General features: G+C 43.8%; 2 protein-coding genes and 1 long non-coding RNA gene across 7 annotated transcripts in view; 1 reads left to right on the top strand and 2 right to left on the bottom strand.

Annotated features, from left to right (window-relative positions):
- The window catches only part of AKAP1 (A-kinase anchoring protein 1), a 20419-nt gene extending 19789 nt beyond the window's left edge, over positions 1–630 (bottom strand). Inside the window, exon 1 of one of the 3 annotated variants that reach the window (XM_030462386.1) lies at positions 546–630. The gene's annotated coding sequence lies outside the window, so the exon portion shown is untranslated. Of the gene's footprint in view, positions 1–491 lie in introns of all 3 variants that reach the window. The other 2 variants (XM_030462387.1, XM_030462384.1) reach the window with 2 other exon arrangements.
- LOC115599367 lies at positions 12–7879 on the top strand. The gene is made up of 3 exons (XR_003988355.1): positions 12–753; positions 2470–2620; positions 7158–7879. It is a non-coding gene; the product is annotated as an uncharacterized LOC115599367 (long non-coding RNA).
- NF1 (neurofibromin 1) overlaps positions 7825–21786 on the bottom strand; it is a 71226-nt gene continuing 57264 nt past the window's right edge. For all 3 annotated transcript variants that reach the window (XM_030462377.1, XM_030462378.1, XM_030462376.1), the window contains 16 exons: positions 21224–21438; positions 21016–21077; positions 20785–20899; positions 20360–20461; positions 19604–19744; positions 19374–19500; positions 18775–18906; positions 18128–18263; positions 17176–17333; positions 16170–16292; positions 15350–15477; positions 14580–14680; positions 13399–13541; positions 12513–12559; positions 11853–12069; positions 7825–8736 (listed from right to left, as the gene is read on the bottom strand). In XM_030462377.1, coding sequence (XP_030318237.1) covers positions 8594–8736; positions 11853–12069; positions 12513–12559; positions 13399–13541; positions 14580–14680; positions 15350–15477; positions 16170–16292; positions 17176–17333; positions 18128–18263; positions 18775–18906; positions 19374–19500; positions 19604–19744; positions 20360–20461; positions 20785–20899; positions 21016–21077; positions 21224–21438 — 2090 coding nt within the window. In that variant the 3' untranslated portion in view covers positions 7825–8593. The remainder of the gene's footprint in view (positions 8737–11852; positions 12070–12512; positions 12560–13398; positions 13542–14579; positions 14681–15349; positions 15478–16169; positions 16293–17175; positions 17334–18127; positions 18264–18774; positions 18907–19373; positions 19501–19603; positions 19745–20359; positions 20462–20784; positions 20900–21015; positions 21078–21223; positions 21439–21786) is intronic.

Consider the following 21786-nt stretch of genomic DNA (forward strand, 5'->3'; position numbering starts at 1 on the left):
CCGTGCGCCGCGTCTGCGCACGGCCCCATCCCGCCTCGCGCAGCTCCCCTCAGGCTGCCCCGGAGCCGATCCCGGGAGAGCGCTGAGAGCTCCGGGAGCTGCGGGGACTCCTCCTGCCCTTCCCGCACTCCCTCCCGCACTCCCTCACAGCTTCCCTACTCGCGGGGAGTCGTCGCAGAGGGGCCTGCGCTCTGCGGGAGGCGAGCGGTGCCGCTGAGGCCTGGTCAGCGCTGGTGGCAGCGGCGGCTGGGCCGGGTCCTGTGGTGTCCCCCGGTCCCTAGGCGGGAGCAGCCCCGCTCTCGCCGCGCTCACAGGCTGGGCCTCTGCCAGCAGCCCGGGAGGGTAATGGGAAGTTTCCCATTTCCTAGCGTGGCGCGACATGGCCTCCCCCATCCCGGCGGGCGCTTCGGGCCTCTCTCAGCCGCCCGGCCCGGCCCGTCTCGGAGCTTCGCCCCGAGGCTCCCTCCAGGTGTCAAGCTGCCGCCTCTTACTGGCAGGACCTGCCTTGTCTCCAGCTTCGGACAGTCCTTGGGTATCTGATTCACCTCTTCAAAGGGCTAGGAATGGCTCTTTGCGGCTCTTTCCACGCATTGTTCTTCAAGGCTGCATCTGAGCACCCTTGTCCGCTCCAGCTCCTCAGCCCTGTTCTGTGCTGGGATCATCGAGCTCATCTCAGCCCCGGAGCCGAAGTTGTCTCCCGACTCAGGCAGCCACTGCTAGCTTCCACTGTGCTGTTCAAACAAGTCAGCAGAGGTGAATTCACTTTATACAGCGTTTTAAAGGCTGCAGATGCTTAGTTGGTGATGAAATGTTAGACAGTAAACAAACTAAGAATAGCAGTGTGGGATGGAGCTGCTGTCTGCCAAGGCTGAAATAGAATGAGAAATTAAAACCCTCTGTTTAGGCAAGGTTACTGCTCAGTTGCAATAGTACAAAACTGGTATTAATGGATACTTATCTTTTCATTTTATTGTTAAATACTTGCAACAGTTCTCCCCCAAAGCTCTTTGCATCCTTAAAGAAAATAGAGTGTCCCCACAAATCTCTGAGGATTTGGAAGGAGAGGGTTACAGGTTAGAAAGCCGTGGTTTGTTGCTGGCACTCGAGTTCTCCTTGGGACACAGGTTTTGTTTGGCAGTAGCTTTCAGCTCCGGGCAAGCCACTGCAAACAGACTGTGGGGAACAGTTTTATTCTAAGGGGCTTTGGGGTTTGCACAACAGGCTGGTGTGAAAGAGGAAAAGGATCCGGGGTGTGGTGGGAGCAACCTGAGAAGCAGCCATGCCTTGGGAGAAGTTGTGTGCTGACCTTTATAGGGCATCGTTGTTAATTTCTGTGTTAATGAAGCTGTAGCAGCCGGGAGGGGAGGAGTTGAGCCTCCACGCTGGGTCTGTGTGGGAGGAGCAGTCTGGGGGTGGCGGATCCTCTCCCCAGATACTCGGGCACGGTTGCATCGTCAGTCAGTCCCAGCTTTTTGTAAGGTGCGTGTTCTCCCTCTGCAGCCCGGCACTGTGTCTGCTTCAGCTGCACGTCAGGGGGCACCGTGGTGGCCCCTGGGACACTGCTCTGCCTGCACCTCGTCAGGATTTGGCTCTACCTTTGTGCAACAAAGGGGAAACTGTTACTGGTTTGCCGCTGGACCTGTCTTTGGGGTAGAAGAGATGGTTCTGAACAACTGTGGCTCCGTTTTTGTCTTTTGGGAACTCAAAGGGAAGAGCTGGACCAGGGGGAGATGGCTCATGCAGTGTGCTGTGGGGCAAGAGGTGAGGCTGGCTGGAGTACAACCTGCTCAGGTTTTATTTATTTACTCATGCGTGCAGCAAGCAGGTAGTACCATGGAGAGTGTAAATGAGTAACAGAGACATCAAAGAACCACGTTTGAGCAGCATTGTCCTAAAATTACTAACGTGGGTAATTTTCTGAGAAAAATGCCTGATTTGCTTCAATCTCTTTGTTTAGAGCAGCCAGAACTTTAACTACTTGCTTAAAGTCTGTGAGTGGTGCCACACATGAAGTGAAAAAGACTTTGCCCTTTTATGTCTTTAATCTGAAGGTCTCAGAAGTTGGGCTGTTAAGAGTTCTGCAGCTGGCAGCCCCCCTGGGCTGGTACAGTTGGGCTATTTGGGTGCTGATGCTGCCTGGTCAGAAGGTGTCAAGAGGTTTGTCCCGGGTCACACAGATATCTTGTGTCAGACACATGGTGACCATAAGCATTATAAACTCCTGGGGCAAAAGAGCTCTGTGCAGTGCAGAGCTGGGCAGACAAAGTCTGTAAGCTTTACTGTTGTGAAAAGAAAGACACTTTGATTAGGTAATAATAAAATGATACAGATGTCAAACAAAACAGACACTGCAGAGCCCTCCTCTCCCCACAGCAGGAATTGCTTCTGGAGGCTGGGGCCATGCCTGCCTCTGGAACGTCCTGCACTGCAGCCAGTGGAGGGAGTAGCAGTGATTTTTCCCTCTTCCAGGAACTGCCTGAGCCCAGGACTTAAAATCAAGGATGGGTCTGACTGGAGGGAGAGAGCAGAGGAGAATCAGCCCTAGAGAACAAGATCCAGCACAGCCTTCAGAAGGAGCTGGTGATGGCCTCTTCTCCCCTTTCCACAAACACCTCCTCACGTGAGTAACTCAACTTCTGGCAGAGTCAGCCTTTGCTCTTTGATCCCTGCTGCAGCAAGACTGATGTGGTGAGTGTTTTGAGCAAATGTAGAAATGCTTTCCCAGGTTTTGTTGTGCTGTCTCAGCAGCCCCAGTGGCCTCACTTACGTGTGTGTGTTGTGGGGCCATTAAACCTTGGTGTGTTTTGCATTGCTGCAAACCAGCCCGTGCACTGCCTCTGGCCCCTGTCCAGCTGTGCCTGTTCACAGGCCATGGGCTGAATCTCTCAGACACAATGACATGTTCATTGCACCCTCTTCGTGTATGCTGCTGCTGCCAGGGGAGCTGAAAGTCTCCTCCTTTACTTGCTGGATGCTGCACTAAATGCACTCCAGGCCTCTCAGAAATGTACAGCAGTGAGCTGCAGGAGGGGAAGGGGGCAGCTGCTAAAAGTAATCACCAAGAAGAGGAAAAAAAACCCCATGGCTGATACTGCAGGGAGCTGAGGAGCACATCCAGCCAGTGGAGGAACTTGTAAAGGAAACAGCAGGGGTGAGGCAGAGGCACCCTGAATCTCAAATATAAATAGCCTTAGGAAGCTGAGTTGATAAGCTAGAGCTGGGAAAACTCCATCCATTAGGCCTGTCCCTGGCTGTGGAGGGCTGGGGTGAGCAGCTCTTCCACAGCTGGTGCTGAGGTCTTGTACTGAGCACCCAAATCTCCTGGCAGACCTCGTTCTCCAGGGATGCTAACTGGGGTAGAACCAGCAGAACAGATATTTCTAGTTTTTCCCTGTGCTACGCGGAAAAAAAAAATACAATTTAATGGATCAGTAGGATTTTTCTTAAACATACAGTTACTCACTCTTTGCTATTTATAGCACAATCATTTAAATATTCCCAAAGATGCAGTCATCAGATTTTTTTTTTGGTTTGTTTTGTTACTGCTTTGAAGAACAAACCCATGCTTGTTTTAACAAGTCACACCACAGGAGATGTTACTCTGTTCTGTCCACCCACACAACCCTGGGATTTATTTTCATTTGAGAGCTTGCTGAGCATAGCAGCAGTCAACTGAAGAAGCCAGGGTTCCAGGACACAAAGGATTCCCACCTATAAATCATGAACTTTAGGAGTGGGAAAGGTTTAATGTACGTTTCCTCTAAGATAAAGAAAGTGGTTTGTGTGCAGGAACAAAGAGGTATCTCACGTATAGTCAATGCAGTCTTTACACTTTAAGGTGTTTTTACATCCTTTTACAATTCACAAAGCCAGAATATAAATACTTGCACACTTCTAATAGGAATTTAATACATATTCCCCTAAAAGAAAAACAGATTTGATTAATCACTTGCCGTAAAAGTTGCCTGACAGTTGATACTTCAAGCTTCTAAGCTATAAAAGCTCAGACAAATTATACTGAAATGTTCTTTAAAGACCAATCAGCTGTTTTATTAAAATATTAAATTTACATTTTAAAAAGAATATTCTGATTTCTTATTTAACTATGCTAATCTTAGTGAAGTGACATGCAAGTCATGACAACAGGCTTTATTCTATCCAAATTTTGTCCTCAGTTATCCATAGGCAGTCAAGCTTTGCCCTTCTTTAGAACTGTGCAAGATCTCTCTCTCACACACCCACACACGCATGCACCATTCTGGAAAGACAAATCCCAGCCACTGGATTTCACCTGAATTCTAATTTCCCCATAGAAAGTGGGATTTCAGGTCTGGGACCAGGGCTGGATCCAGCTCCTGCAGCAAGGAGGTCCAAGGGTCAGACCCAACAGCCACATCCACACCTCACTGACACACAACGTGGAAAAAAGAGCTCAGAATACACCACCCTGTCCCACAGCACAAGTGAATGACCTTCACACAACTGGAAGCAGGTTGAATTTACAGTTTACTTAAAAAAAAAAAAAAGGGGGGGAGGGGGGGGGGAAAGTAAATACATGAGGGTAAAATAGAGTGAACAACAATCATCCAAAACCAGGTTTCTACCATTTTTACTACAGTTACCAACTGCATTTGCATCAGCAGGGCTCTGGCCAGCTGTCGCACACTTGCTCACAATATGAACAGGATTGTGGATCAAGGAAACATTTTCAAAGTTGAGGCCCAAATGGGAATAAGTAAGATATCATACACAGTGTAAGTTTATAGTACACAGCATTATTTTTTTTTTAAATGACATAATGCAACAGCAGGAAGGAGTAGTAGTAGTTAACAGTTACTAACACTAGAATAATCAAATTTGTATGTTATACATATACAGCAACTAACTGCTTTACAAAAAAAGCAAAATAATACAATATATTGTCACATGTATTTACAGTGTAGTAAATATACTTTTCTGTCAAATTTTACACAAAAACTATTTACAGGTGAATATACTGCATTAAAAAAAATGGTGGGACCAAAACTAAAAGTGACCTTCTGTGGTAAGTTTGTTGCATAACAATAAGACGTGCTTCATTACATTTGAAAAAAATTAACCATAGAATGAAACAGAAAAAGCCCTAAAACCTACAACCCAGTTAGGAATAGAGCACTGGAAGGCTCCCAGGTGCTCAGTCCACAATACTTACTTGAAATGTTTCCCCTTCTTGGAAAACTCATGCACATTAAAGCAGAAACATTGGCATAATTAACAGGTAGGTTATGCACTACTCGAATACTACTGAATTATCTTTAAGTCAGGGAAAATACAAACACAAACAAAATGTTAATAATCTTTACAGTACTTAACTGTCTGTAGTGGGTAATGGATAATGTGTTCTAAAACAGGGGTGTCAAACATACTGTCCCCATGATGGAATTAGATGGTCCACGTGTTAAAAATCAGATTTTTTTTTTAAATCTAAGTTTTCATCTCCAAGTGCACAGACTGCAGGGCTGGAGCAGCCCACGCCCTGGGGACTGCCTGTCTGGCTGCCTCAAACAGCCAGGGCAGGGTGCTCAGATCTGCCTCCCACTCCTCACAGGAGGTTTCGTGCCCACATGGTCACCAGCAACCAAGTGCTGGGCCCTCCGAGCACGAAGGGAGAAAGGGGATGAGGAGGGAATGGAAGCAGGCTGGACCTGGAACCCCCAGTGGTGCTGACAGGAAGGAGCCAAGCAGGGTGGGGAATATTGCAAAGAGGAGAAAAGCACAAAGAAAGGAGGATGTGAGAAGAAAAAAAAGGCAAAGAACAGCAGTGCTGTGCCAGGGAGCAGGCTAAGCGATGGACATGACAGTAAGGCACTGAACAACTAATTACTAATAGAAGTTTAATCATTAAAGAAAGGCCATGCTTTCCCCCTTGACCCAAGCACAAGCTTCCCAACGACTGGCACGGGGAGATGGGGGCACAGGGGATCCTGAATTAAACCTCAGCCATTGCCTAATTCCACACTTCAGCCCCCCTCACCTGATGTGTTTGACACCCCTGCTGTAAGAGACACCGGACCCTCTCACTGAGCCACACAGTGTGAACACTGAATGACTCCTCCTCCTTTCAGGGAACAATAAATTACATTTTATTGACTTCATGAAGATTATCATCTTATGAAGATTATCAGGTTTTTTTCAGCTGGGACTGAGAGCACAGAGTAGTTCTGGTTCTCACATGAAAGGTAACTTTCATCCCTGTCCATCTGATTACACCTTATATGTCTTTCAAATAATGCATTCATTCTAATTTAGGGACATTTATTTTTTTACAGGCAACTGAAAGAGTTGCTCTCAAATGCAGCCAGCACAAACCAGACTGATTTGTTAGTTCATCTGGAATTAGTATTTCTGTTTGAAAAAAATCTGCTCATTGGAGAAACTGAAAACTACATTTTTCTGCCAGCAAATTACCTTTGCAACAGACTCTTCTTTCCTGCTACCTACAATTCATTGTCTTCAGCAAAACAAAAAGGGCTGGAATTAGCTGGATTCAGTATAACCCACTTCAAACTGGCAGCAATGCTGCAGGTGGCTCTGAGCAAGGTGATGTATGAGATGAGGAAGGTTTTGAAATCAGTGACCCAAAAGTTTTACTCACGTAGCAGCTCAGGACAGGGCAGAGTCACTGCTCTGTCCCTGCATTCCATCCTGGCCTCACAACCCTTGTCACAGTTCTGCATCAGTTCAGAAACCACAGCTCTACTGCAGCTCCAACATGACCAAGAATAAAAACAACTGGTTAATTGCACAAGTCTTCATATTTTCCAACGTTATCTAGTTCAAGACTGCTAATTCTAAGTTCTCCTCTTGTTTTGGCAAACTATTTTGCATATTAAGTTTGTGTTCATAGTTTTTCCAGGACTGTAAACAAATTAAAGAAATTAAATTGTTATTTTTATGAATCAATACAATAAAGATATTTTTATTTACATAAATGTTACATTGTTACTGTGTGGATACATGTGAATTATGTGCTATATCAATAAAATCTGAACACTTAATTGTACCATTCCCTAATAATTTAGCTGTGGAGTTTGATTTACTGAAAGCCACTAACAAAATTGCACTAGAGGATTTGATTTTATATAGTGGATATACTTTTTTTTTTTTTTCCTTTAAAGCCACTTATAGGTTGGTAAATTCTAACACACAAGAGGGATCTGAACCTGGGAAGTGTAACTGCCCTCCAGCAGGAGATGTGCCCATCCCTCCAGCGAGCACCCAGGGGACACCGGGCCCTTCCGCCCCAGCACCCGCAGCACCCAGCGCTGCTCAGGGCACCTCATCAACATAGCAGCACGTTTGTTCTCACAGCCAACCATCACCCAGATGCAGCTGGCAAGTCTTTCACAGTGACAGCAACTTCAGTTGTGTGTGATCCCCGAGGACAAACCCCGACACACTGGAACCCCTGGGGAGTTGTGCAGGACGGGTCTGACCGCCAGAGTCTGCATGATGCCAGGAACTGCACTGCAGACGTTCAGCGTAGCCTGGATTTGACACAGTGTCAGTTATTTAAAATTCATGTACCTTCAACAAACATTACTGTTTTTATATCACTGCTTAGGCAGCATGAAAGCAGCTTTGCCAAACCCCATTTTCCAGAGCTGGAAGTGAATTAATTAAAGTTTTTTTTCCCTCCATACCCCACTGGTTATGCTTCCAAGAATTTCTTGAAGGTGCATATTGTTGGGAAGGGCAGTTAGTATACACCAGATGGAAGAAAGAAGCAATAAATTTTCAACACTGCTACAATGACAGCACAATAGTCAGTTCTCAATGATTTTCTTTCCACTTTACAACCTTTTCTAGTGCAGGTAAAATACAGCAAAAAAACAACAACAAAAAAATTGCTTTGGAAAAAAGCTAGTTTGTCCAGTCTGGTCCGTATACAGTCCAAGGAGGTGAAGTTATGGTCTGGGGAATGACAGAGACTTGTGCAGCCTCCTCGTCCTCTCAATTGTATTGCTAATGACTACAAATTTAATCACACCACTTCTGGTTAAGCTCATTGGACTGCGGCTATCGTAAGTTTCTTCTAAGTATGGTAAAAAAAAGTCCACAGCTAAAAATCTTACAGGTTTGCATTAAAACCAGGATTATAGTAACTTCCCCTGGCTCATAAAGCCACTACCTTGAGAAGTGTGCAAACAGGATTAAGGGTTAACACTTTCCTTTAGCAAAGAACCAAACAAGGCAGATCAGAGAAGCACGGTAGCACTGTCTGTGGAAATGGCTTCTGTGTGGGACACCAGAGGGTTCTGCAGTGTCAGAGAGCTCCACACCTCCAGCTACAAAGTCCATCAGGATCTAGATGAGTGGTTCTGAAACACCGGCTTAAACCAAAAGCAGAAGGAAAGAAACGAAGGCATTAAAATTCAGGCAATGTTTCAAGAGTTGATCATCTGGCAACACAGCTGACAGGATGGGAACTTTAAAAATTAAGTGCAGCATCACAACGGGTGGAGGGCCCTTGGCGAGAGGCCCGCGTAGGTCAGTCAGTTTCCAGAAAAAAAAAAAAAAAAATTAACCCCCAAAGTTAAAAAGGAATAGTCAGTCAGACAATCTTTTTGATGCTGTGACGTTTGAAGCTGCCAGCACTGCGCTGCTTCTGCACTTGGCTGGCGGAGCCGTGGCGCATCCTCCCGCTGTTGGAGTGTCCCGTGGTGGGCGAGAGCTCCACGTTCTCCTTGTCAATCCCTGGGGAAACACGAGGACAGAGGTTAACCATGTGGATGTCCCTCAGCACCCTGAGCAGCTGTCCTGCCCCACCTGCCCCTCACAGGGTGACCTCTGACAAGTAAGAAGATGGATGGGGGTGACCTGACCACAATTAAAAGTCTGGTTCAGTGAGGGGTTTGTGGAAGAAAGCAAAACAAAGCAAGTGATGCAAAGGCAATCGCTCAGCACCCCCACAGACAGACCCATTGCCCAGACAGGTCCTCAGCAGGAGAGGGCCTCCCCTGCACCCCCTTCTCCCTTGGCATCCCACCATCTGGCATGGAATCACTGGTGAGCTGAGGTCCCCTCCAGATGACTGCCCACCCCCAGGTGGGTCAGAGCAGACGTGGCTCAGCACCACTTGGCTCACACATGTAGAACGTGGCCCCGTGGCAGCTGCTATGAAGAAAATTAACTCTGCCCCAGGCAGGCCCAGGACACTTCTTTTAGCCCAAGGTAATAAAACTTCACTGCCAACAACTCACAAATGACAGTCTGACACAGCTGGTTCACTGCAGGACTGTACTATGAAAAACATCTTTTTCAGGATCAGATGTATGACCTCATGTTGAGTGAGACCCCAGACTGACCAGCTAGAACACCTCCACATGATGTCTGCTCACACAGACCCACGTGCTCCCCAACACAGGGGTTAGCACTCAAATAATCTTTCCCCCCCCTTACAGGTGCAGATTGGATTTGTTGTTACTTCAATCTGTCTGGACCAATGAAAGACAAAACACTGTGGCCTGCAGGCACTGGCTGAGCTGTTTAAATTTGGGCCACTTTCCTACAACACGAGAAGAGAAAGGGCTGAGTTCACCTAGTCAGCTCCTGAGACAAACCCAGGAATTTTATTTAGTATGGGAAATAGGATCCATGAAGGTTCACAAGGCAGATGAAGGGTTCCTTTCCATCCTCAAAGCATTTGTACCAGTATCCATACACAGAGAAAACACTGGAGTCTTCCAGGCCACAAAACCCATTCTGGCTCTAGTTTGGAAAAGACTGAGCAAGTGAAAGTCTCTTCTGGCTTTTGCATTCTCTAGGAGGAAGAACTGACAAGACTGCCAAACCCACGGGCTCCTTCCAGACAAAAACCAATGACTGCTCTTAAACTGGGCAATGGCAGAGTGAGGAAGGGTCAGTTCTGACCCTGCAGAATTCTGCTGCAAGGGCAGAGGTTGGTTCTTCCGACCAGAGATTTATGGGTATTCAAGTACCTACAATTCCCCTCAACACTGAATCTTGACTCACAAAGAAGGATCAGTAACAGTACATAATCAGTGTCTGCAGAACTGTCTCGTTGCCAGGAGGAATGAAAGGCTCAGCTGGCTTATCTTCCACACAGCAGACACAGAACTGGTGCAGGTAGGCACTTGAACAGTTCAGTGTCAAAGTGCAGACACAAATTATAATGACTTAAAACCTCACAAATTGAGAGTAAAAAAGAAATCAACAATTAACTTTTTAACAAGACAACTGAAAAACAATTTTCTAAGCAGAGTGATGCCAGGAACCACACACAGAACCGGTGAGTCTGGAAATCCTTACAAGAACTGCAACCAAGTTCAGCTCCACCAACAGCAGGAGGAGGCTGATGAAATTCAAGATGAGGATAAAACTGGATGGGCTTTAAACACAAGTGCATGTGCTTTGCTGAGCAGCTTTTGGTGGTATCTGCAGGACAAGGTAAATCTCTGACATTTTGCTACACGAATTACATCAAACAGACCTGAATAATGAACTGCTTCAGTGTAAACTTCATGCTGACATGATGGCACCACACAGAAGCCTTGGGTTACAAACCATCACTCTGACAGCTTGGGACACAGAAACTTGAGACATAAAGGCTGAGACTTGTGTTTAAAGCAGACATGCTTCTGATCAATTATTACTTTTATGCTGACACTATTAGGAGATAATCCTTCCTGTAGCAAGATCTTAGTGTAGCTGTCACATTATTTCTGCAACAAAATGGGTATGTTTGGGGTATGTTTAGCAACACTCCCAACACTCATGGTGCATGTGCAGCACTGGAACAAATGGCAGGAAAGGTGTTCTATGTGTGAAGCTAAAAGTACAATCAGCAGCACAGCTCAGGATGTCTTGATAGTGAATAAAAGGGTCAGAACAAAATCCTGATACTATGACATCTCCCATAGTTGTGTCACATTTCTCCAAGAAAATTATTCTCATTGGCACTAGCAAAAACAACACACTTTGCATTTCACATGAGTAGGGACAATTTCCAAACTCCATCCAGAAGCTGGCTGCAGGCTACATCATCCCTCCCCTCCCCTCCTTGTGTGAGTGGGTGTGAGCTTACCAAAACCACAAACTATGATGAGAATAAGAAGCAACCCACAGGTATGAGCAAAAAAATATCCAAACCCCTCTTCTGCAGCTTGTCTTATTTCTCCATACAGAAGCAGAAATCAAATGACACTGGGTACCCATTTTACTGAGCTTCTGCCTGCTGCAGTTAGTCCAAAGGACTCGTGCCTGTGTTCTGGTGGTGTGAACTGCAGTCAAAGCTGACTTGCTGTGAATCTGAAGCAACTCACATGAAATAGTTCTTCATTTTTAGCTTAATAGGTGCAGCCAAGTGATTTCACATACTAAGATCACACTTTTCTATTACCAGATTTATCTTTCTCTTCAGAATGTGACTGCCTTGCCTTGCCTGCTCTGTCATTAGGTATTATTAGCATCACACAAGAAAAGCAACAGCTTAGCACTAACACTGAAGCCATTCCCGTGTCAGAAGGATCAGTACATCACTTCTCATGCCACAAGCCCACCCCTAAAGCAGATCAAGCAATATTTCGTGCAAATATGATGAAAGTAGAGTGTACCTTGATGAGGAAGCTGCATGAAAACTGCAGATTTAGAGCAAGGCAGAGAAGCTTCACAGACACAGAATGAAAGAAAAGACATAAGTGAATAATGTCCATGAGAAGGGGAAGGGGAAGGAAAGGAGAAGAGATGATGACAAACACATCCGAGGAAATAATGAGACTGAGTATTTGGTTATAAAACCAGGGAATTCAATGTATTTCCCTTACCTATGTAGCAGCAGAACAGCTACTGACCTGGGGAGTGCTGGGAAGTTGCAAGTGAGGTCATGGAATTGGAAAGGTTGAGGTTAGCAGTGATGCTGAGCTGGCTCTGCACTGCAGGAGGGTATGGAGATGTGGGTGTCAGGAGAGATTCCTCACTGGCTTCCTCATCAATCCCAGGCAGATACGTGTCGATCAAGGCATCCAGAAACTTCACTATGAGCTCAGCATAGTCTGGAATTTGTGTTTGCTGTGGATGATGGGGGAAAAGAAAAGAAGACTGGGTCTTTTCTTTCTCCTTTTCTGTCAATATGAGCTGTGTTTGTTCTGTTGTAATGTAAAATGTAGAAACCCTATGGAATTATCATACATATCAAATTAAGATCTTACACTGCAAGGTACCTGCAGTGAACAGAAGACTTCTTGCATGACACTGACTGCCCAAGCACCTCCAAGAACCTGTGAGCAGCACAGAGCTGCATTCACACCTGGCTGCTGCTCCCCAACTCTGGGTGACCTTACTGAGTTATCCAAATACCTGCTGCAGGCTCACAGTGAACCTGATACTACTGACTTGCTCATTACATCCTATGAGTTGTAATTTATTTGCATCTTTCCTGAAGCACCAGTGTGCTTTATACAGAAAATGAAGGCAAAACACTGATGAACTTCTCTATAGCATACTGTTCTTACCTTAGAAAACGGGCCAGCAAACCTCCACAACCCATTAAATCCAAAACCTACAACAACAAATTGAATGTTACCAAAAAACCACAGCTCTCAACTGACAGAAAACAACTAGAAACTACACACCCAACTAGAAACATCACCTGGATTTACACAGGCATGGAAATGAAGTCTTTTCATTTGGAGATGCAACACTCAATCTTGTCCAAACCATGTGTAACAATGAAGGAATTTTAATTTGTATATGAAATACACAAACTGTAAAAACCTCAAAGTCTCAGAATTGACATACAGAAAATTCTTGATGGTATTTTAAAAGGTAAACTTAGCACGTGAATGCACATCTCACTTTAGAAACTATGTCAACATTTAAGGTTCTCAACCATCATCTGTTCTTATGGATCTTGCTGGAAAGCTACTAAGGCCATAAAAAAGCCAAAACATATTTAGGTTTCAGATGTTCCAAGTGTCACAGGAAAGCAAGCTTGGACACTAGAAATCAAACATTACTCTCTGGAATTTACCAATAATTAAATCAAACCCTAACTTGCAAGGTTAGCTTAAAACTCACCATTTATCACTACTGTTCATGCTCTATATTTACCTTGGTTAATGGAACCAGAATGGGGAGATCCAACTTTCTACTCACATGAATGGTGTAATACTTTCAATATTTGGTGCACAACTGCAGCAAGCAGTTTTAATAATCATTCCAGTAGGGTTTTTAATATGTGAACTCTTATTTTTACTCGGATGCATGAAGGTGGGGGGATGCCACACTACTGCCTCACTGTTCTAGTAAGACTGCAATTCTGAAACATTTTCAGTAGTAAATCTAACTTAAAATACAGCAGTTTGTAAAACAAAAAAAGAAAAACAGAACAATATTTACTCTGTAGGTAAGAAGTTTGGTACTGGGGTGGAGACTCTTCATGGTAGACAACACTCTGAACAATCCCATGGATTGGGTTCAACAAATTTGGATCCTGGCACAGAGATAAGAGGGTATTGATCTTGGAATCCAATAAATTATGCCTGAAGAGAAAAAGGGAAGTGGCTTTAGTTTTTGCTCATTCCCAGCTGACTTTAGCAACAGCAGGTAAGGTGGCATTTTAAAGATCTCAATGATTTGTTAAATAGAACACAACTCCTGTGTTCTGTGAGGACTCTTACAATACGTAACATTTTCTGAAAAGGTACTAACAGTGAAAGCCATTGAGACATTTACCTGGCACTTCAAATCACAAAGGTTTTAATTATTTTCAACCAAAAAATTATTCACTGGGTTTGTGTACGTCAGAGCTGGAATTTCAAAGCAGCTTTTATTTATATTTGTGGGAGTCCTGTCTCCTTTGAGCTCCCTTGCAGATCTCATGCATGTTTTTTCTCTTAATGTAAATGCCAGCTACTTACACTGTGGTTTCAATAATTCACAGAACTTGTCTGCACTTCCACCATTACTTCATAAGGCCAGAAAAAGAAGCATTATTTTAAAATCATGCTCAGGTCAGTTTTAAAAGTCTACTCGACTAGTTGAGCTTCCCTTATGAGCACTGACTCCAGCAAATACTAATTTTTAGTGGATATCTAAAGGAACACATCCAAAGAGTGCTCTGTACTCTTTTCAGGCTGTTATGATAGGCACTTGGATAGGTACTAATTGAAAAATGGGGTGAAGCTGAAGTGGAAGAGGGAGTCTGATTGCCTTGCACAGACAGAGACACCAGTACACCAAGAGCCATTTGATTCTCTGCAGTCCCAAGTCAGAGCTGTGCCAGGAGCAGGGGGCTGGCAGCAGCTGATGGCTGCACACAGGCTGCCCAGCACCCTGCCCTGCCAACCCCTGCACAGCTCCTCAGCAGCATCTGCAGCAGTGGCAGCTCAGGGTGCCTCTTCCAGGAAGAACATTACATTCATTGAACACAGGAAAAAGAATGATTCTCCCATCCCTGAGGACATGTGTCTCGACAGGCAGGGACAGATTGGCACTAGTAATGAGTTGGGATCTCACACACCCCTGTCCTGGTCCAGAGATCTTCAGGCTCATCATAAACCAAGTTTTGAGATACTCACACAACAGGAAAGACCTTTGGGAAGACAACGCTGGCTTCTGCCAAGTACTCGTAGAGAATCCGCTGGTCAAACTCATCAGTAGTGTACTTCACTAATGTTGCCTGTCGTAAGGTAAAGCACTCAGTTAGCATGTCTCTGATTTCAGTAGTTACAGGATTTTGGTGTTGTAGTTTAAGATTTCTTAATAGCTTAATAGTTTTTTAAGATTTCTGAATAGCAGAAAGCTGGATTATAGAAGAGAAATTTGTCCTCTTTCAACATCAAGTTATTTTATCTGTATGTGGGAAACAGTAAATAAAACAGGTTGGTAATAGTATCTATTTTGCCAAAAAAATTAGCTTGTTTCTGACCAAAGTAGGCAACTGAATCTTCCTGAATTATATCAGGAATTGTAACTGTATTGGTACATCTAGAGAAAGCATTATCATGGTGCACCTGCATTAGTTAACCATTTAAAAATTGATTTATGCCAAAATTCCAATAACTTTCACTTCTTTAAGCATTATATTAAATATTTTTTATTATCTAAAATTAGTTTGTGACAAAGATCAACAATAGAGAGCAAAAAAAAATGCTCTTAATAATGCTCTCAAGTAAATACATTTCTAAAAGGGATTTCTAGAGAGTTGTAAGAACCAAAGAACAGACTTGCACATTACTTCAATTGTGATTCACATGAATTTAGAACCACTGCAAGGAACTGGTATGCTTCTCTGGGAGATAAAAAGAGCATGAGAAAATAACAGACAATACACAGAAAGAAAGCTTACAAGAACTGTAAGCAGCAGCGCTTGAATTTTTGGGTCAGTCAGAACTTCTTCATCTAGGAGGACATTTGACTCAGAAACAGAAACCTTTCGGAGATGAGGGTGTTGCTGCGGTGAGATTCTCTGGGTTTCTGCCAGATAAAAAAGAGCAACTCATCCAAAGCAAAAGAAACCCAAACCAGAACAGGATTAGCTCTTGCACAGCAAATTCAGTCCTATGCAAACTGCAGAGTTCACCAGCCTGCTCGTAGAGTAGAAAAGCAACCACTGTGCTGTCACACCAGCAGCACTAGCCCCTTCCATGGATGTGTTACCAGATGGCAAACAGGAACCCCAATTTCCTCTGCAGTCAAATACAGGCCCAGGGGTGGAAAGTGCCACAGTCCAGTCAGGCAGCAGCCCGACAGCCCATACAAGCCAAGAACCCTGGTCTTGCATTGCAATTGGGGATGGGCACAGGAAGCAAATGTGGGAGAAGATGAAGAGAGGCATTCTAGGCATTAGGTCACATTTAATCTCCTGCAGAAATCTGCAGCTAGGGCTTATTGACTTCTGAAAAGCCAAATTGCATTTATTTCGTTTCACTCCTGCGTGCAGTACTTCAGAGCTGCCCTTTATCCTGCATCTGCAAACTGAGCAACTCTCAGTTGCCAGTGATATGGAAAACTGTACTCTCCAGAAGCCATGGTCAAGAAAGAGAGTTCTCCCTTACCTTGTAGTTAACCTAGGCAAATACACATTGAATTTAGAAGTAATCCTTTGTATGTATATACAAAGCGTTTATAATTAGTATGATTCTGAAGATGTTAGTCCTGTTTCTCACCCATTTCATAATCATTTTCGGCTACTCTCCTCATTTTGGGAGGCGTTGTGATTCCAGATTCCATGTCTTGCCTTTTAGGAGCCTTTGTGTCCGATATCAAATGGTCAAAACTTTTCCTTGTACCTAAAAACAATTTATCAGGCAATTAAAAACATTAAACCTAAATCCATATTCTAACTATTTCTGATTTTCTTGGCTAAGCTACTCTCCTATCTACAATGTATTGATAGGAATCTGGGGACATTTCCACCATTTTCAAAGATAGTAGAGAAAATACGATCACACCATGCCGCTCTCCATCACAGTTTCCAAAATGCTTCACCATACACATGAGGAAATCATGCAAGTTAATCAAGTATGTGAGCTGTGGGCATGCTATGGTGTCCTGGTCAACATGTCACATTGAATAAACATGCCAAAATGTGATTACTGAAAAGGAAGCAGTAATAGGGTTGGAATGAAAGGAAAGCCCCTCTCCCTCCAGGTATACACAGGTAATGTGAAAGGGCAACCACAGGATATACACAGCTACTCATCTTGTTTCTCTGTTCAAAGACTTTCTCTGTAAACACGATGCACTGAGAAGCCATGAATAAAAATCAGATTGCTTCCAAAACATCTAAAATGTTTTGGGACCATCTCTTGCAGCATAAGAGAGGGTATTCAACATTGGAGCTAAGCTGTGGTATTCAGCTTCTTGGTTTTGCTGGTGGCAGAAAAATGGCACTTTGACTCTTTAGTATCTGAAATACCTTTTTTCCTTCCTCTTTTTGTTTTTTCCCCCTCCACTTCAACACACACATGGAGTGTCTCTCTTGCTTCCCCCTCTTTGTGATCAAGAGAACTACAGAGCATTCTCTAGTTTGTATTTTGCAGAAACTTCACCTTTTCCACTCAACCAGGAATAATCACTTAAAAGTCAGAATAAACACAAGTATAATTTTTCACCAGTAACACTCCCTGAGGTATTCTGTAGACAAATTAGTAAATTAGTTATCTTAATAACCTAGAAGCTTTTTAGTGTTTGCTTGTGAAGGCTGCCCCATATCCAGACTCATGGATTTCCGTGTTCGAGGGCTTATCTGTCCCACTGTTGGGTAACTGGCAGCCAGATGTCTGTCTGAGCCCTTTGGTGATGACCGGGGTTGACTTTCCTTTAGTGTCCTGAAAGTGCAGAGAAATTAAATGAAAAATTATCTTTAAAACTGTGCACATTTAGGCATAAATTTTTCAACTAGCCAAACTACCCTTTATTAAACCCGTTTTTCCTAGCAGGTTAAAGCCCTAAACCCACATGTCAAGCAGCAGTAACTACCTCTCTTGCAAAAATACCTGACCTAGTGAAAACTACCATTCTGATATGCACTTAATGCTGAAGAGATAAAACAATGAAAAGAACACAAGAAAATCAGCCTGTGAGGATGAGAGATGAGAGATCACTAATAATCAGCTTCCATACTGGATGCTATAAAGACAGATACTGAGTGAAGTGCTCCCTGTTGAGAGCCACTGGCTCTCCATGTCCTCTCCAGGCTGACTTCTCAGCTTATCTTTGTGTCTGTTTGCAGACAAGCTGTAAAAGGTCAATATTTCCCAGGGGCAGAGACTAAGAGGTTACTTAGTACATGCCCTGAAGCTCTTGAAAGGAGAAATAAAACTTTCTTCTAAAATGTAAATGAATAAATGAGGTGAATTTTGTTATTCTAGAAAGAGGTTACCAAATAATCTGTGCGTCTCCACAGCTGGGTTCTGAAATAGCCTTATGGCTCTCAGAATTAAATGTACAGAACACCTGAATTCCTGTCTGACCCAGGATCAGTCTGACAGCCTGAGGAGCACACTGGTGTGGAACCAGTAACACAACATGAATTTAGCTTGAAGAAGCTTTTAGTTGGCCATACACCCCAGATTATCTTGAGACAATTTACTGAAATAAACAGGCACTGAAATGTGGTCACCTGTAGGTAGTGTCACTGTGATGTATGGGGTATGTGTCCATGGGGACGTTCTCCATGGACACGTCTGTCAGCAGCAGGGACTTCCTGTGCTTCAGGCTGCAGCGGCTCCGCACTTCCTCAGATACTGTCAGCAGTGCTGCAGATGCAGAGAAAGCTACTGTGAGATTGCCACAGGAGGAATACACTGAAGAATGTCAACAATATCCCATCAGTTTATATTTTGTACTTCAAAGACAACCACTAAGATGTAATTGCACCTTACTAAAACGAATAGATTATAAGTAGGTCATTTTAAAAGAATTCAGCTCTCCATCCAGTTACAATTACAGGACTTGAACATCTGCCCTCATATGGCCACAACTTCCATTCCACTAGAATCGTGAATGTTTCTGCAGTATTTAAACCAAGGAACCTTCAGCCTCCCTGAAGTATTTTCAGAGCTGCACATCATACCCCGTGCTGGCAAGCCTTCCATCCACAAAAAGCTTCCACTCATGACCCCCAGCCTAGCCCAGACCTTAGTCCACCTCCAGTTACAAGTTCCTTTTGCATTGGTACAGTTTTATCAACCTAAACCTAGGAATTCCCAAAATAATCCATTCCTTTTCAGTTAGCACAAATTTAAAAGAATGTTTGTTTAGTTTTACCTGCTAGGTAAGCCACACTCTGGGTGTTCACCTCAAACTTGTCACAGTTCCTATGTTTGTTAACCAGAGCTAGTAGTGTATGTAAAATCCTTACTGTTCTTGCTACAGTTGTAGGAGAAGGATGCCTGTACCCTAAGAAATGAGGTTAAGAAACCAAAAATTGTATTTAATACATATTTCTGAAGCATTAATATTTTGAAAATATTTATAAATGTTTTTCAGCCTGTTCTCAGGGAACTTCACATAAAGGGTAAGGAAGCACAATGCTAGCAAAACCTGCAAATTTAAGATTTTTTTTTTCTGTCTCTTCCCTCCAAAATCACGTAATTTCAAACGTCTGTGTATTTTTGTATCTGTTATCTCACCAATCCATCTTGTGAAATAAGCAGTGAGCCTGAACACAGGCACACGCAGAGGCAGACAGCATTCCTGGGGGAAGGTAAAGAACTATGGGGAACCTGACAAAGCCCTTCAAACAAAGAACATTTAATTCTGTCTCTATTCCATGGTGCAAGTTACTTAAAATCTACCATCCATTTCCCCCCTTTCATTTCTGAATGAAGTGTTCATTTCAAGCTAACAGCAGTTCATACTCTTACCTTTCAGGAGGTGTCCCACTAGCGCAAAGTTAAAGTTGGAATTGAAATTCAGCCCAACAAAATGATCCATCTGCTTGCAGTGCCATTCGAGTGGCCTCCTGATCTCCATGAACACCTCTTCTGGGCTCTGACCCAATAAAAAACAAAGACACAGGAGTCCCCCACCAAAAGTTACTCATCCCATCTCAAGTTGTTTTTAAAACTTGTGACAAATTTGGAGGACTGCTCACCTTGTCATTGAAGACACGCAGGCTGTCCAAGGTGTGCAGGTTCTGCTCCAGCAGTGCTGTTCCTGCTGAGTACAAGTTGACTTCATCCAGCTGCAGAACTGCCATGGCCACCCAAAAGAGGGCCTTGTGCATGGGAGAGTCCTGAGGGAAAGACAGATCTGTGAGTTCACCTTCAGGTCAGTTTCTGTAAATGAGGGACAAACAGGACTGACACCTGGTTTGGTACAGGCAGCACTACCCTTGCAGCAGGCTCTGTCCTCACCACATCCATCCCAACCAGACACCTGTTCTCATGAACCTGTGGTCCTCATTTTTTTCTGGGAATTGGTTTTGTAGCAGCACAGCCCTTGGTGTGCTGGTCAAGTCAGGAACTTGCAAGCAGCAGACAGACAGACTGCTGAGTTGGTACCACAGCAGGTACCACCACCACAGCTCACAAGCCATGGCCTGAAAAGCATAGACTGGGAATCAAACATTTTGGAAGCCAAGACTGCAATCCATTTGGAAGGCCTCAGCCTGCAGTGCAGCTCCTTTGGGGAAGCAGAACAGAACATTCTAAAGTGTTTGTAACACTTTGCACAGGTCCCTTTTGTGCAGTTCTGATGTTCTTCCCATATGTAATACTTTGGAGATGAGTCATAGCAGCAAAGTGTGAATTTCAGATACCACAGCAGTTATATCTTGGAGATTATACCCATAATTATCATCTTCATTTAGAAAAAGAGGTTATCTGCTTACTCTAAAAATCCAGTTTACCTTATTGAGAAGAGGCTGCAGCTTGGTGAGTGCTATAACTGTGGCTTCTATCAGCACTTGGCTGTTGTAATTATCAGGGCCTTTTAAACAGCTCTCAAGTCCCTTTTTGTAGGGGGGGAAAAAAAAAGGAGTTATTAAATAAATATCTCTAATTAGCTTTTGCTTTGTAAAAAGAAGATCAAAGCTCTAAACAAAAGTTTTTGCTCTCAATTAGGTTACAAAGCTCATTCCAACCCAGTTCTCAAGGAGTTTTACAATGAAGATTTACACAGAAATTACTATATACTGCTGAAAGCAAAGAATACTGAATCAACCTCAGGGTCTCAAATTGAAACTCAGTATTAAAAACTGTTGTGACTTCAGAACTTCCACCACTAATGACACTTCCTGCCACCAAATCAATTTAAGGTATATGGGTTTATTACCTTGCTAAGAATTCGGATTATTTGTTTTATTTGTCCATGAGAGACACGTTTACTGATACAGCCAAAGACAACGAGTGCTCTTGGCTGCAGGGAGGGGTTATACTGGAATGCAAACCTGTGAGGAAACAGAACACACAGAATTAAACAGATACACAACCAGCAGGCTGTGAAACCTGAAGCTGAGAATTCTAAAGGGTGGGCAGGGGTTATGCTTTGAGATCTACAACATACTTTTGAGCTAGTTCAGTCCACTGGTCCAGCCACTTGCACGTTGGAATATCCCTCATACAAGCCTAAAAAGAATTTTAAAATTCAGAATGTGCAGGTGTTTTATTTCTCAGAAATCAGCAACTCAACTGTTCATCACCACACCACCAGGGGCACTGTAAGCATGTGCCACCTTTCCCCATGATAATCTGTCTCCTTTTGAACCACGAACCTCCATGATCTCCAGCAGAGCTTCAGTTACAGTTTCCAAGGAAGTCAGGGCAAACGTCTCCCGTTCATAGGAGCCGGGGGAGAAGGATCTGTCTCGGTAGCTGGACCGGAACGCGATCACCGCGGCCGATTTCACTTTGCTGATTCCAAACAGCAAATAAAACTTAGGCAGCGAGAACTCGGTCAAGCTCAGCCTTAAAACTTGCTTGGTCTCCTCTGTTGAAAAAATGTGACACATTTAATTTAAAGCACTGAAATCCAACCCATGTTTTCCTCAGTCTCGGGCGCACCCTCCCGTGAATACACGAGTAGCTCATCGTCACTTCACACAACCCAACACTTGGTTTTGCCAGGTCTCCCAGAGTATGACACAAGAACTGTGCTCTGTGGCACAGACTGGTGAGACTGGGCACCAGGAAGCTGTATTCTAAAAATAGGTTGAAAGAAACTTGTTTAAAGATGTGGTTCTGTGAGACTTCTCCTCACATTGGTTTAGAAAATGGAAACATGGAGAGTTCCTGCTTTGAAATACCACCAGGACTACATTCAAACTGCAATCAAATC

Source organism: Calypte anna, chromosome 19 (genome assembly GCF_003957555.1).
Source record: "Calypte anna isolate BGI_N300 chromosome 19, bCalAnn1_v1.p, whole genome shotgun sequence".
NCBI classification, from domain to species: Eukaryota; Metazoa; Chordata; class Aves; order Apodiformes; family Trochilidae; genus Calypte; species Calypte anna.